Genomic DNA, 13,031 nt, shown 5'->3' with positions numbered 1-13,031 from the left:
ATTTATAAAATGCTGATAAAATTCCTTTAAATATAATTTTAAAATAATAAGCAATTTTATCATCTCTACTACTACTACTTTTTAGTACAATTTAACAAAAAGTCTATTAGTTCGATGGAGTCCTCTTATTCGTCTAATTGAATAGTATGACGGCTGGAAAATAGACAACTACATTTCTAGGATAATCGATCTGTGACAGCACTGTGACGATGGTGTGAGGTGGCGACGCAACGTCGGGCTATTCATTTAGAATCTAAAGCTAAGGAGAGAAGAAAGGAGAGGAGGAGAGATCTATATACATATATATGTTAGAAGTAAGGGGATGTCATGTGAGGAGCTAAGCCCTAGTAGGCTTAAAGCTCGGGAACGCCACCATTCCCGGCCTGGCCTCTGTCGCAGGCGATTGGCTCAGGCGATTGGTAACAGCTGGCGCTGTGACACGATCAACGTTATGCCGAGTTCAGAAACCACGACATTTCGTCCCATGCTAGCCGCTCAGTTCTGGACCTCGCACTAGAGGATCATGTGGGCGAGCGAAAAGATAAAACCGAAAAGAACATCGATCCCAGGTTCAAGAAATGGCTCATCATCCAGCTCCGATTGTTCTTTTTCGTCGGTCACGACTCTACATCTCCAACTATTTGCTACTGCTATTACATGCTGTCCAAAAATGACGCTGCTCTCGAGAAAATCCGTCAAGAGCATGACATAGGGCGCGGCACGGGTGGTTTTTGGCTGGTTAGAGGGGTCTCCTACCCAACCACTGGGTGGGTAAGGTAAGGTTAAGCTTCTCGAGCTTTTACTCTATCCTCCCACTAGAGTACCCTGTCTCACCCAGCATGTGATACATAAATCACGTGGAAAGAAAAGTTTATACTATTATAGTTAAGTTTTTATATGTAATCACACGTGATGTAAGGGGCTACGCCAAGAGGGAACACTTAAGACGTAGGCAGTGGGTAAAACTGTCGTTGAATTCGATAAAGAACTAAGAGCTAGCTAGCTATGGCTTTATATACACAGAATAGGGGCTTCGAAGAAGCCTCGACACACGCTAAGTGTTCTAAGATTAAAGTCTTAGATCGGAGATTACACTCGTAAAGAAAATAAGGAGGCTGGTGCTTAAGCGAGGCGTAGCCGAAGCATTATGGGGTTCAACCCCTGACACGTGATATATTATTTTTCTATATTTTTATTTTAATTATATAACTTTATTTATAATATTATTTATTTCGTGTTTATATAATTTTTTTAATAGTAATTATATATAAAATTATGAAAAGTTTTAAATATATTAAAATAAATAATATAATGTATGCATTAAATTGTCACGTTACTCTTTGTCACGTTACTCTTTGTCACGTGATAGTTAACCAGGGTTAACTGCCTCGGGCAGGTACTCACTCTACCCAACCATGGTTTAGGCATCTAAACGCTTACCCACCCTAAGGGAACCCATGGGTCAGGGTATTTTTAGGGTAGATACTAACCGTGCCGCGCCCTAGCATGACATAGTGTTTGGTACTGAGCTCTCCCAAGTCTCCAGAGCCTTGGTCGAGCAGCCACAGCTTCTCAACCAACTTCCTTACACAATTGCCGTTATCAAAGAGACTCTACGACTTTTCCCGCCAGCCTCTGGCTTTCGTGCCGGGAATCCAGGCGTTTATCTCGAGGGTGACAGTGGGAAGAGGTATCCAACGGCAGACACCAGAGTGTGGGTGTTGCACAGCGGTCTGCACCGTAATCCAAAGTATTGGAAGGCACCCAACACCTTCCTACCTGAGCGATGGCTAGTCGGCCCAGAAGATCCCCTGTATCCGATGAAGGGCGCGTGGAGAGCTTTCGAGCACGGTCCACGCAATTGTCTGGGGCAGGCAATGGCGATGTTGGATCTCAAAATCACGCTTGTGATGACGGTAAGATTATTTGACTTTAGAGATGCTTATAAAGAATGGGACAAGTTGCATCCGACAACGAGAGTCAACAAATTTCGTGGCGAGCGCGCTTACCAGGTTGGCAGCGGAGGAGCCCATCCGGCAGATGCATTTCCCTGTTTCGTATCATTGCACAGATGATATCGTGGATTTATCGATTGATCAATTAGATCAATGACTTATTATTGGCTTAGGAAATGAAACTGTATACCAGTAATGCACGACGAGTGAAACGGGAACTAACATTGCATGGGTGTATTGAAGATCAAATGTGGTTGAGTGGCCGAGGTGGCATGTGTTTACATATCAATATACTTCTTCCTCCAAAGTGTCTCCATTCCGTTCGGTGTCCACCCGCTATGTTCTCAAGAATCTCGAGTCATTTTTCCTGTCACAGCGATTTCCTATCCAACCGTCGATCCATAGTTCACTCTTCACACTTGGTTCAGCGTCTCAATTGCATCGATTGTCCCAGTAGCTCTGGGTTCAGAATCATGTCGCGTTGAAGCAAGTTCCAATTGGTCTCGCGAAAAGTCCACGCTTGACTTATGAGAAGGCGGCATAGGTAAAACGCCGATCGAATCATCATCTCCGCGCTCTGTGCTCCTCAGGGTGTCCAAAAGACTATTATGAAAACGGCCAGCGCGCCTCATGAAGGCTGCTCCTGTACCTATAGCTGTTGTTGAGCTTTGAGCCTCCCTATGCCTGTGCTCTCTGTCCTCGAGATCTTTGGCCTCGGCATGCTTCCGTTTTTGAGCGACTAGAGCACGAAACGAGACGATACAAGCGATTATGAAGGCTGGAAGAAGAGTCAGTCATGTCGTGGCCAGCAGCTGGTGTCTTTCAAGCACTTACAGACGGTAAATTCAATCGAAAACCAGAACCATATCCATGTGATATTCATCTCTTTCTTGTCGCTGTAATTGAGAGGCTTATACACCCCGCCAAATAGGCTGCCGCGAACAAGAGTCACAGCTATTGTGAATATTACAAGAGAGAACAGCGCTGCGAGAGCAATTTTCTTCCGCGTACTGACGCGAATTCTCCAAAGAATAGAGATGGGAAAGCAAATGACTGTTATGTGTTATCTTAAGTTTCTTGAGCATAAGATCATATCAACAGGAAACTTACTCAAGACGTCTGTGACGACATCGACAATGCAGGATATTTTGAAAAAGTTATATGTTTGCTCCATTGTCGATGGCATGACACAACTGGTCACCATCTCTTCGATGGGACCAAAAAGACATTGGAATTGCACCACAACAATGCTTACTGCTCCACATGCAATTGTGACACCCAATACAATCCACCAAAATACGAGATAAGCAGTCAGTTGAGTGCTAAGTCTCTTGAAGAAAAAGATGAAGTTCAACTTGATGAGCCAGATGCCAATGAAGCTGAGGAGACTGGCGATCCCAAACCCTTTCACCCCCTTTTGGATGTCGGTCAAGAAGTCGGGTCCTGGTGTTACCAAGCCATTGGATACGCTCTCGAGAAAGTAGATGTATTTCAGATACAATTGGTCTTGGATGTTGTTTCCCAAGAGGAGGGCCAGAGCTACGATCATGAGGTAATCGTCCACCAAGAGACGGTGGAAACAAGCATGTCGAATATATAGCCGCACGCTAAATGCGAGTACGCAAATGCTGAAGCCAACCCAGATAACTGCCTTTTCGATGTCAGTTCAAGACCCAAAGATCGAAAGATTAAAAACCTGATACTTACATAAAAGGCAGGTAAAGACACTAACTCGTTCGTGGTAGATACTACTTTGAAACTACCCTCAGATGCCATGGCAGTGGTGAGCTGTGTCTGTCGCTGTATTTAAGTTGAATAGATGAAGAATTGTTGTATACTGCTTGCTATGGGACTGTCTTCTTAGAGAATGGAATGTCCACGACTCAAAAGCTTGGCTTACTTTCAGATCTGCAATTGAAGACTTTGTTGGACTTGTGCTGCATCTACACCGAAGCACATAGGTCGCCAATTATTAGGACTCGGTACGTTTACTGTATCTCGCATTATGAAGAAAATATTTCTACACACCAATGCATTACCTCCTAGCAACGAGACATGGCAATTAAAAAAACCAACAATCATTTTTCAGCAGCGATTCCCTGTGCCCTCAAGGTTCTGCAGTGTACAGGAAAGAGTGTGCCAGCACCAATCAGACCTACACTACCTATCCAATATATATTGCAATATTAACCAGTAAAGGTGAATACCCGACACGGTGGTATAGCCTAAGTTCTTGCTGTCCCGCGGGGTAAATGCGATATATTAGTATGCATGCAGCAAGAGTGCATAGCTCGTGCATTTGCTAACGCACTCAATATGTGAGGTGACATTCTGTGGGGAAAATGGTCTTGCTGTGTGTCTGCAATCTTCTAGTGCATTCGAAGGGGCTTTGTGCGACCCCAAACCTGATGGTGAGGATTTTCAGGATGGGAATGAGATGCATGGAAGTTGTCTTTAAGCCTTTCGCCCCATTTTTCACGTGGAAGGGTCGGACGTATTGTCTCAATCACTTGGGTTTTGTATTCATCCTCTCCAAACATTCCGGCGCTCGTTTCCTTTTCAGACGGATCGGCGCTTACTGTTATCTCGACCCGTTCCTGCACTGGCTTTTCTTCCTTTCCGGCCAAATCTTTTCAAGTATTCCTGATAGGCTGTTCTGGCTGTCCGCGCCTTTTCGAGGCTACCCCGCGCCAACCAACCAACACTTTGTGCGACATCACAACACAACAGCAGTTCAGATTCGCTGTCTTCCTCCTGTCCTCACACAAATCACGGCAGGATGACATCTCCTCTTGCCTTCGCCATCGGAGGCCTGGTATCAACTTATGTCTTTCTTCGCTTGCTTCTTCATTACACCCAAGATGGGAAGGAACCGCCTGTCGTAGCAACGACAATTCCATTCATTAGTCCTATCCTTGGTATGGCGAAAAAGAAAACTCATTTCTATGCACACATCAGGTGAGACTGTTTTCTTTTGATTTCAGCTGTGTGGTTGATTGTTCTAGAAACAGTTAAACGTACTGGTTGAGATTCACTGCTGACATGAACCACAGAGACAAGTTTGGCCTGCCCATCTATACGTTGAGGATGCCAGGCACACGGATATACGTTGTAAACTCTACTACGCTCATCACAGCCGTCCAACGCCAGCCGACGATACTCGCATTTCCTCCTATCGAAACAAAGGCCGCAATCAACGTCATGGGCGCCAGCGAGGCAGGAAAAGAAATGTTGTTGCAGAACACGGATCCAAATGAAGGCAATTTGGATAAGTCATACGAAGCGGCGTACAGCAAAGCCATCCATCCCGTTATGTCCTTGGGTGCCGACCTCGATTCTATGAGTCGAGCAGCAATTAAGAGTATTGCGGATTCGTTGAACGGTCTGGCTAGGAACACACCTCAAGTTCTCGAGCTATTTGATTGGGTTCGTCATGAGGTTTCAAGTTCTACTGCAGAATCTGTTTACGGTCCTATGAACCCGTTCAGAGATTCAGCGATTGAGGCAGCTTTCTGGTAATATACTTTCCATCGAAGTGGCCTTAGAGACACTAATAGTAATAGGAGATTTGGACCTGGTGTCATCACCCTAATGATCAACATATTCCCATCTGTGTTGGCCAGGGAAAGTCTGAAAGCTCGCGAGCTTATGGTGGAGGCCTTCGACCAGTACTTCAGAAACGGAGGACACAAACAAGGCTCAGCCCTTATCAGAGCTCGTTACGATTACAGCATGAAGTATAATGTCTCAATGAGCGACTTGGTCAGATTTGAAATCGGAGGAGCCGTTGCGATTTTCGCCAATACTGGACCTGCCGCTTTCTGGCTTATCTATCACATCTTCTCGGACCCGATCATACTCGACGAGATCCGGAGCGAGGTTTCAAAGATAGTTGTGCATGAAAACAATGGCGCCACCATTGATATATCAGACGTCAAAACATCTTGCCCCATCTTACTGTCCACGTTTCAAGAAGTCCTCCGCTTCCAAAGCATTGGAACTTCGGCTCGAGTCGTCATGGAGGATCACATGCTCGACGGAAAATACCTGTTAAAGAAGGGCGGTACAGTGATGATTCCCGGAACAGTTCAGCATACGATTCCCTCTGTCTGGGGCGATAATGTGTCCAGCTTCGACCATAAAAGGTTCGTTCGGTCAGGGAGCAAGAAACGTCCTAACCCCGTCGCTTTCCGTGGATTCGGTGGTGGAACTACTCTCTGTCCAGGTCGCCATTTTGCCAGTACCGAAATCCTGGCATTTGCTACCTTGATGGTTCTCCGCTTCGAAATTATTCCTGTTGGTGGGAAATGGAGTTGTCCAACCACAGAGAAGGCTGAGATGTGGGCTACAGTACCTCAACCCGACATGGACATTGTGGTAGAGGTGAAACCCAGAAAGGAGAATGATATGGCAGAGAAGTGGAATGTCATTTACTCGGGATCTGACAAGGCCATGGAACTCTCAGCAGAGGATATTGCAGACAAGTGATGCTTGAAGAGGCAGAGAGAAAGGGAGTGAGGAGGCCGTCTGCTCTGACTAGCTCGACCCCAATCTTCTGGCGGATCCAATTGCGCAACTCCACGCCAGCCAGCGAGTCGAGTCCGTATGCCATCAGCGGTTTGCCCGTTTCTATCTCATCCCCAAGCCGCAAGATCTTGGAGAATTGCGCCGATAATACATTGGCAGCTGCCTTTACCAATGTCGCCGAGTCGCCTTCTGATTTGATCATCATCTGCAAAGCACGGAGTGCTTGATCACCTTTGTCGCTACCCTCAACGATATCTGGGCCTCCGTGACTACCACCACCAGGACTGGCATAGAGGTAGCCGAAACGAGGGTCTTGAGCTATGTCCGAGCCGTCTTTTGGGAGAGGATATGCAATGCCGGTGATGAGTTGAGTGCTACTTTCAGCATTGATCAACGTGTTGGGATCCTGCTGCATAATGGAGTACGTCAAGACCCTGCGCAGCATGCTTTCATTGACTGGAATCCAGCGAGTCTTGTCGAATCGAGCTTCCAGGCCATTTTCATCTTCGGCTATGTACCCGACGTCCACAATCATTCCAAGGTCAAGAGAGTTAGCCCGCAGGCCTTGAGCCTGTCGGTATCTTGCGAATGCATCAAGGAATGTGTTCGCTGCTGCGTAATTGGCTTGGCCTTTTCTGCCTACAATACCTGAAATGCTGGAGAGCATGGTGAAAAAGTCAAGTGGCTGCTTCAAAAGCTCCACAGAAGCGTGGTGAAGGTTCCAGGTTCCTTGCACTTTGACCTGGAGAGATGTACGGAAATCATCAAGTGTCATTGTCTCATAAGGTTTATCCTAATTCTCTATCAGCATATATGGAATCAATATCTCGAGAACTAGAAGAACTTACCTTGATCACCATGGCTCCTTGGACGACACCTGCAATTCTAGGAGAAGTTGACTTAAAGATTCGTCGAACAGATTTGAGATCAGCGACGTCCCCTTTCGCCTCGATTACCTCACATCCGTAAGTAAGGCAGTCTCGTACGACCTTAGCAGATGCGTCGTCGCTAATCCCACTACGGTTGCTAACGAAGATGTGTCGAGCTCCATGCTTCGCCATGTGGATGACAAGGGTTCCACATGCACCCTTGAGGCCACCCACGATCAGGTAGGAGACGTCTGGCGATAGGTGGAGCTTGCGAACAGCTGGTCGGACAGGCTTTTGTATGTCATCTCCATGTGGATTGCATATCACGATTTTGCCCATATGCTTTCCAGCCCGGATATGAGCCAGAGCAGCTGAACTTCATCAAATCCGAAGGTGGTAATAGGGCGAATTGGCGGCAGATGCCCTCCATCAATAAGGATGAAAAGCTCATCAAACAATCTATCTATGGTCAATAAAATTACCGAAGAAAGGTTGTACAATCAACAAACCTTGCTACTAAGGGCCCGTTGATATGCTTGGTGTACGAAAAGTTCACTGCTCGGAATGAACAATTTCTATCAAATGGTTCCATGGCCAAGGTGTTGCGGTCCACAATATCTCTCTTGCCAATTTCAACCATGGTCCCGCCGTCTGCCATGATTCTCCAAGACGCATCAAGCAACTCTCCTATCAATGAGTTGACGATGACATCCACGCCTCGACCATCAGTTGCTTGCAATATCTCTGCTGCAAACTTGATGCTGCGTGAAGAAAATATGTGGGTTCTCTGGATGCCGTAGGTGGTCTCAAGGAATTGACGCTTTTCTTCAGTGCCGACAGTAACATAGATCTGCACAATCCTTACGGTTAGTATTTACGTTCATTCAAGACAATAGTCCAGCAAAACAAGGTTGACCTACCTCTGCTTTCTTGTACCTAGCTAACTCTATGCAGGCAAAGCCAACTCCACCAGTTGCGGAATGAATGAGCACAGACTACAGTATTATCAGCCTTGAGTTGATTCAACTGCCATTATTGGAGCAGCTGATGCTGCCCGGCAAATTTGAAAGACGAAATTGTTCTCACCTGCCCTTCTTGGAGGTTCGCTAAGTGATATTAGGCGTAGAGGGAGCATAAGTATACTGAGGGAATAGTCGCAGCCTCCTCATAACTCATTGATGCTGGAATTATATGGCAATGATCAACATCAACCAGAACTCGGTTCGCATATGTGCCTTGCTTCAACATGCAGACACGATCGCCGATCTTGAACTTATTGACGCCCAATCCGAGCCTGGTAACAACGCCGGCACATTCGAATCCGATGTTGTACTCGTTGTCGGGCACAATTCCCATGGTTATTGCAACGTCCTTGAAATTAACACCTACCGCCATCACCTCGACCTCAATGTTATTTGGCTCAATCATTGGAAGTTCTCCAACGTCTGTCTCGCACCATGTCAGACTCTGCAGAGTGCCTAAACGCTCAGCTCTCAGCTGTGCCTGCGCCTCGGTGCCGTGGAACGATTTCTTGACGGGCTCATATCCTGTGACTTCAGCGCGTTTGAAGTCATTCACTGCAGCGTCTGGAATTATCCTCTGGATATGCAGGATCCCATCACGCTCCATATACTGGGATTCTGCTGGCGTATCTCGTCCTAGCAAGTGGAGTACCTGATCGACCGCCCACTCCGTTGCGCGACTCGTGCTGGACTGGACGTCCAGAGTGGACAAACTAATGCCATTGTCTTCACGGCGCGCAACTCTGAATAGGCCCTGTGCCAGTGCGTTGTCTGGATCTGTGACAACTCCTTGTGCACCTTTGGTGACCCAGAGGATAGGGTTACCGGACGTGATAAGTGTCTTGATGGCGTCCCATTGATTCTCGTTGGCCCATCTGAGGATCGGCTTTGATAGTTCGTCGATGAATGAAACGACAGTTCCAGCTGCGAGTTTTGAGAATGGATACGTTTCCTGCCTAATGGACCACCCTGAGGCTTCTAGTGTTGCTTTGAGGGAGGGACCAATAGCTTGTCTGGCAGTCTCGTCGAGGCAAGCAATGACGAGGTTTCGTCGACTGTCTCTGTCTATCTCTCCAGCGCTATTGTTGGTCAAGAGGTATGCTGAGCTGCCTTGACCATTTGCAGCAATCTCGATAATTGAATTCGAATCACCCGCCTTTGTAAGCCTTCGTTGAAAAGGTCCATCCTTGCTTGATTGCAGTAATTCCACTGCTAAATCCTGGTCCCATGCGAGTGAGTCAACGGAACTAGAGGAACCTGCTCGTCCTGAGTCCGGAGATGTGGGCGAGGTGTTTTCGGCTGACTCGGATGGTGGAGTTTGATTGAGATGCCCATTGATCTCGGCATCCCCTTCAGAATCCTGCCCGCTTGTCGTCAACCCCTCGCTTTCCAGTTGAACCACAAGCATGAAAGCGTTTGCGGCAAGAAGTGGCTTCAGCTTCTGTATGCTTCCTTTGATGCATTCTGTGCCTTTCTTGGCGTTTTGACAATAACCAGATCATAATGTACATCAGAAGAAAGGCCGAGGTTCTCCTTGTCAGTACTGATGAAAAGGAAAGAGGAGTTGTATTTCCCCTCGTACTCCGTCTGGACATTGACCAAGGCTTTGCCGTCTGTCGCAGCGAAATCATAGCTAGTGTATGAAGCTCTGGCTGGGATATCACCGGCCCCAAACCATAGACACGAAGTATCTGATTCGTCGAGACTGATCTCAAGCACATTCAGGGTGGGCTTTTTGTGTGCAATGAGATCGATTACTCGGTCAAGCCTCGACGATGACTTTCCAAGTGGAAGATACATCATCTGGTCTTGAGTGAGCAATGCAACATCAGGTTTCCAGGACACAAGATCGAAAGTGTGCGGATCTGGCCGTGGAGGAACGTCAAGCTTAACGTAATGAAGTCCAGTTATTCGCATTGCTAAAATCCCGGTTTTAGAGTCGTACACTGAAGTATTTGCAAACCAGCTTTTGTCCTGATCAGGGCAACCACGACCAGAATAGACTGAGGTTGCCTGAGACAATCCTTCATTCAAATCAGCCGGGACCTTGTTGATGATAACGTCGTCAACAATAGCTGGAATCATTGCATCTCTCACATTGACACGTTCACCGGCCATGTTAGCCGGAATTGGTGTCTGGAAGCAACCATCGAGAGCTGCAGGGTGAATTGGATAGTATGATTGAGGTGAGAATTTGGACTGAGGCGCTGAAAGCGATACGAGAGTACGACAGGCACGCACACCACTTGTCGCTTCGATGCTAAGCAGTTTCTGGAAAGCAGGTCCAAAGTCCATACCAATGTCTCGCTCTACTTTATACCATAGTCGAGCCGATTGAGGCGATTTCAAGGGCGTAATCTTCTCCAGCACTTCCTCAACAGGATCTTGGATTCGAACGAGTCCAAAGCAATGTTCCGCAACCACGTCTGCGTCGGATGTTGTCGATATGCGGAACTCGTGCCAGTCTTTACCACCAGGAACTTGCACCAATGTGAGAACGAGTATTGTGTCTTTGTTCTCTTCGAGCACCAGAGCTCTTGGGAAACGCACATTTCGGAAACGGTAGCAGAGCTCATTCGCGGCGGCAGGAGCATCGTTGGGATTAAGAGCGGCATGTTCTTGATACAACGCTTCCAAGCCGAGGGTGAGGAATCCAGCCGCGGGCCAAAGGCCATGGGAGATTGGCAACATTGATTCGATTACGCCATATCGGGGCCTGCCATGGCGTACCCGAAATCTTGCTCCCCAGCAAGTCTCCTCGCCCTAGAAAGTCCCAGAGCTTTTACGGATTATAATTACCCCCTGGCCGTCGACAATCGAAGCCAATAATAGCAATTGGCTCTGGTACGTGCTGTTTTGAGTTGGCCATAGTCGTGGGAGAGAGTGTCCAAGTTTTTGTTGAAAGCAGTGAGGGCCAAACTTTGCTCAGTCAAAACTTTGTGCGGGTTAGGCGTTGACAGTGTTCCCTCACTTGGCCATATTCTTATAAAGTATACAGTTAAGCCCAGTCACGATGTGGCAAGGACTGTAGTTTGTTAAGGCTCATCTCTACAACACATATATTTTTCGTTACGGTAGTGTGTGACAGAAGGCGCACTGTCATTGATGATTACTATACACCTATTCCAATGCTCTGCAGTGTCATTGATGAATTTCGGGTCATTATCGTCTGTCGTTTTTCTGCACTTTGCTTACTTGATTACAGAGCGTCATGTCAGGTTAATCATCGACTTGGCACTGTACTGGACTACTCACCAAATATTCTATTGGCCAATAAATCGATCTGTTAGCCAATTTTTAAGGTTTCATGAATAGATCAGCTGTTTGGCCAAATATTTGTCTAAGTAAAACTAAGTTTTGATTTTTTTTACAAAGTGTTAGCGATGCTAATATTAAAGACAAGGATTAATAAATCAATGAAAAGGACTCCCAAAATAAGAAAAAAACTATTTAAGGACTCTGCCAAGCTTTCTTAGTCTTTTGCTTACTTAGGCAAGTGTGGCGGAAAGCTCTTAGTAGTAATAACTTCTATATCACGTGCAAACTACTTATTCAACTTATCTTATATCGCGATAGCTTTAGATTTATACTTTTAAATAGCTTATATAGTGTTTTAAGTCTAATAATAAATGTGGCTCGCTTAAAACTAGTGCAAAAAAAGGGGGGCAAATCAAACATTAGGTCTAAAACATTAGCTTATTTTGGGTAGATCAACCCATTGGTAAAACGCTTGATCTATTCGTCAATGCCGTTCCATTAGTCAAAAGGCCCTAAATTTGGTCAAAAAGGCTATTCTATTGGCCAATAGATTATTTGGTAAGTAGTCCAGTACAGCACTGATCAGGATATCGTCCCTGATGTGTAATAATGGTATATCGGAACGGCAGACTGAAGAGAGAGTAGCGTATTCCTTTATGCCACCGCAACGGTCGTTCTCGAGCTTGTCGAACATTGAGATAGCGGCGGCTATATCCTTCCTTACACTAGAGAGCACCATTCTCCTATTTGATTTATGATTCACAACATGGCACCTCTCAAGCCGCATCGAACTGTGAAATGTGACGGATTAACGCTCGAAGCATGGCTATGGGAAGTAGAAGGACCAGCACCCGCGATTGTCATGACGCACGGCGTGAGTGAAGATGAGCCCTACCGCGTCAGATTGATGCTCACCTAGAGCTAATATACGTACTTGCAGAGAGCTCAAAAGTTCAAGTCCAGGAGTCTAGATCCAGGGAAAATTCCAGTGCCAGGAGAGAGCTTAAATCCAGGAGGGAGTCCAAATCCAGGATCTAGAGAAGTGTAGTTAGTAGGTAGTGATGGATGCAGTGCAGCTGATGATGCTGATGCAGTACACAGATGGTGAGGATGAAAAAACTTCTAAGGTAAAAGGCCACGTAACAGAAGTGAAGTGGGACATGAAGGAGAATCGCGCCAAGAGAGCACAGAGCATGTAAATAACCTCGATTCAGCCAATGGGAGACGCGTCTGTCTGACTCACTGTCCGAGCTCTTGAGGTCTCCACTCCACTGCAAAATCTGCACTGCACATGTAGTCAGTCCCTTCACGATTCTCACTCTTTCACCTCCAGGAGCCCAAGACCTTGAGTAAGAAAATAGCATGAAGTGCGGTGCAATACAGTATTAAAAGTGCAAGAG

At 46.4% G+C, this 13,031-nt stretch overlaps 4 protein-coding genes across 4 annotated transcripts; 2 read left to right on the top strand and 2 right to left on the bottom strand.

Moving 5' to 3' along the window:
• Nucleotides 1-441: 441 nt before the first annotated feature.
• On the top strand, nt 442-2,122 carry LY89DRAFT_773599 (putative cytochrome P450; the record flags this gene model as incomplete). Its single annotated transcript, XM_018221942.1, has 2 exons — nt 442-724; nt 1,516-2,122. Coding segments are annotated over 2 exons (843 nt in total), but the record flags the coding sequence as incomplete, so codon positions are not given.
• A 623-nt stretch (nt 2,123-2,745) lies between these two features.
• Nucleotides 2,746-3,504, bottom strand: LY89DRAFT_581825 (uncharacterized protein; the record flags this gene model as incomplete). The annotated part of the gene is made up of 2 exons (XM_018209128.1): nt 2,746-3,008; nt 3,066-3,504. 2 exons carry the CDS (start codon nt 3,502-3,504, stop codon nt 2,746-2,748), a joined length of 702 nt encoding a protein of 233 aa, XP_018073679.1.
• A 1,230-nt stretch (nt 3,505-4,734) lies between these two features.
• LY89DRAFT_555604 (cytochrome P450 oxidoreductase) lies at nt 4,735-6,356 on the top strand (the record flags this gene model as incomplete). Its single annotated transcript, XM_018208364.1, has 3 exons — nt 4,735-4,913; nt 5,009-5,470; nt 5,519-6,356. Coding segments are annotated over 3 exons (1,479 nt in total), but the record flags the coding sequence as incomplete, so codon positions are not given.
• A 25-nt stretch (nt 6,357-6,381) lies between these two features.
• On the bottom strand, nt 6,382-11,064 carry LY89DRAFT_773580 (KR-domain-containing protein; the record flags this gene model as incomplete). The annotated part of the gene is made up of 6 exons (XM_018221941.1): nt 6,382-7,275; nt 7,331-7,727; nt 7,861-8,201; nt 8,272-8,346; nt 8,495-9,847; nt 9,883-11,064. The coding sequence occupies 6 exons, from the start codon at nt 11,062-11,064 to the stop codon at nt 6,382-6,384; spliced, it is 4,242 nt and encodes a 1,413-aa protein (XP_018073677.1).
• Nucleotides 11,065-13,031: the final 1,967 nt, after the last annotated feature.

The sequence above is a fragment of the Mollisia scopiformis genome (assembly GCF_001500285.1).
Source record: "Mollisia scopiformis unplaced genomic scaffold LY89scaffold_8, whole genome shotgun sequence".
Taxonomy (NCBI): domain Eukaryota; kingdom Fungi; phylum Ascomycota; class Leotiomycetes; order Helotiales; family Mollisiaceae; genus Mollisia; species Mollisia scopiformis.
The sequence above is the reverse complement of the archived record's forward strand: the minus strand, read 5'-3'. Positions and strand labels throughout refer to the sequence as shown.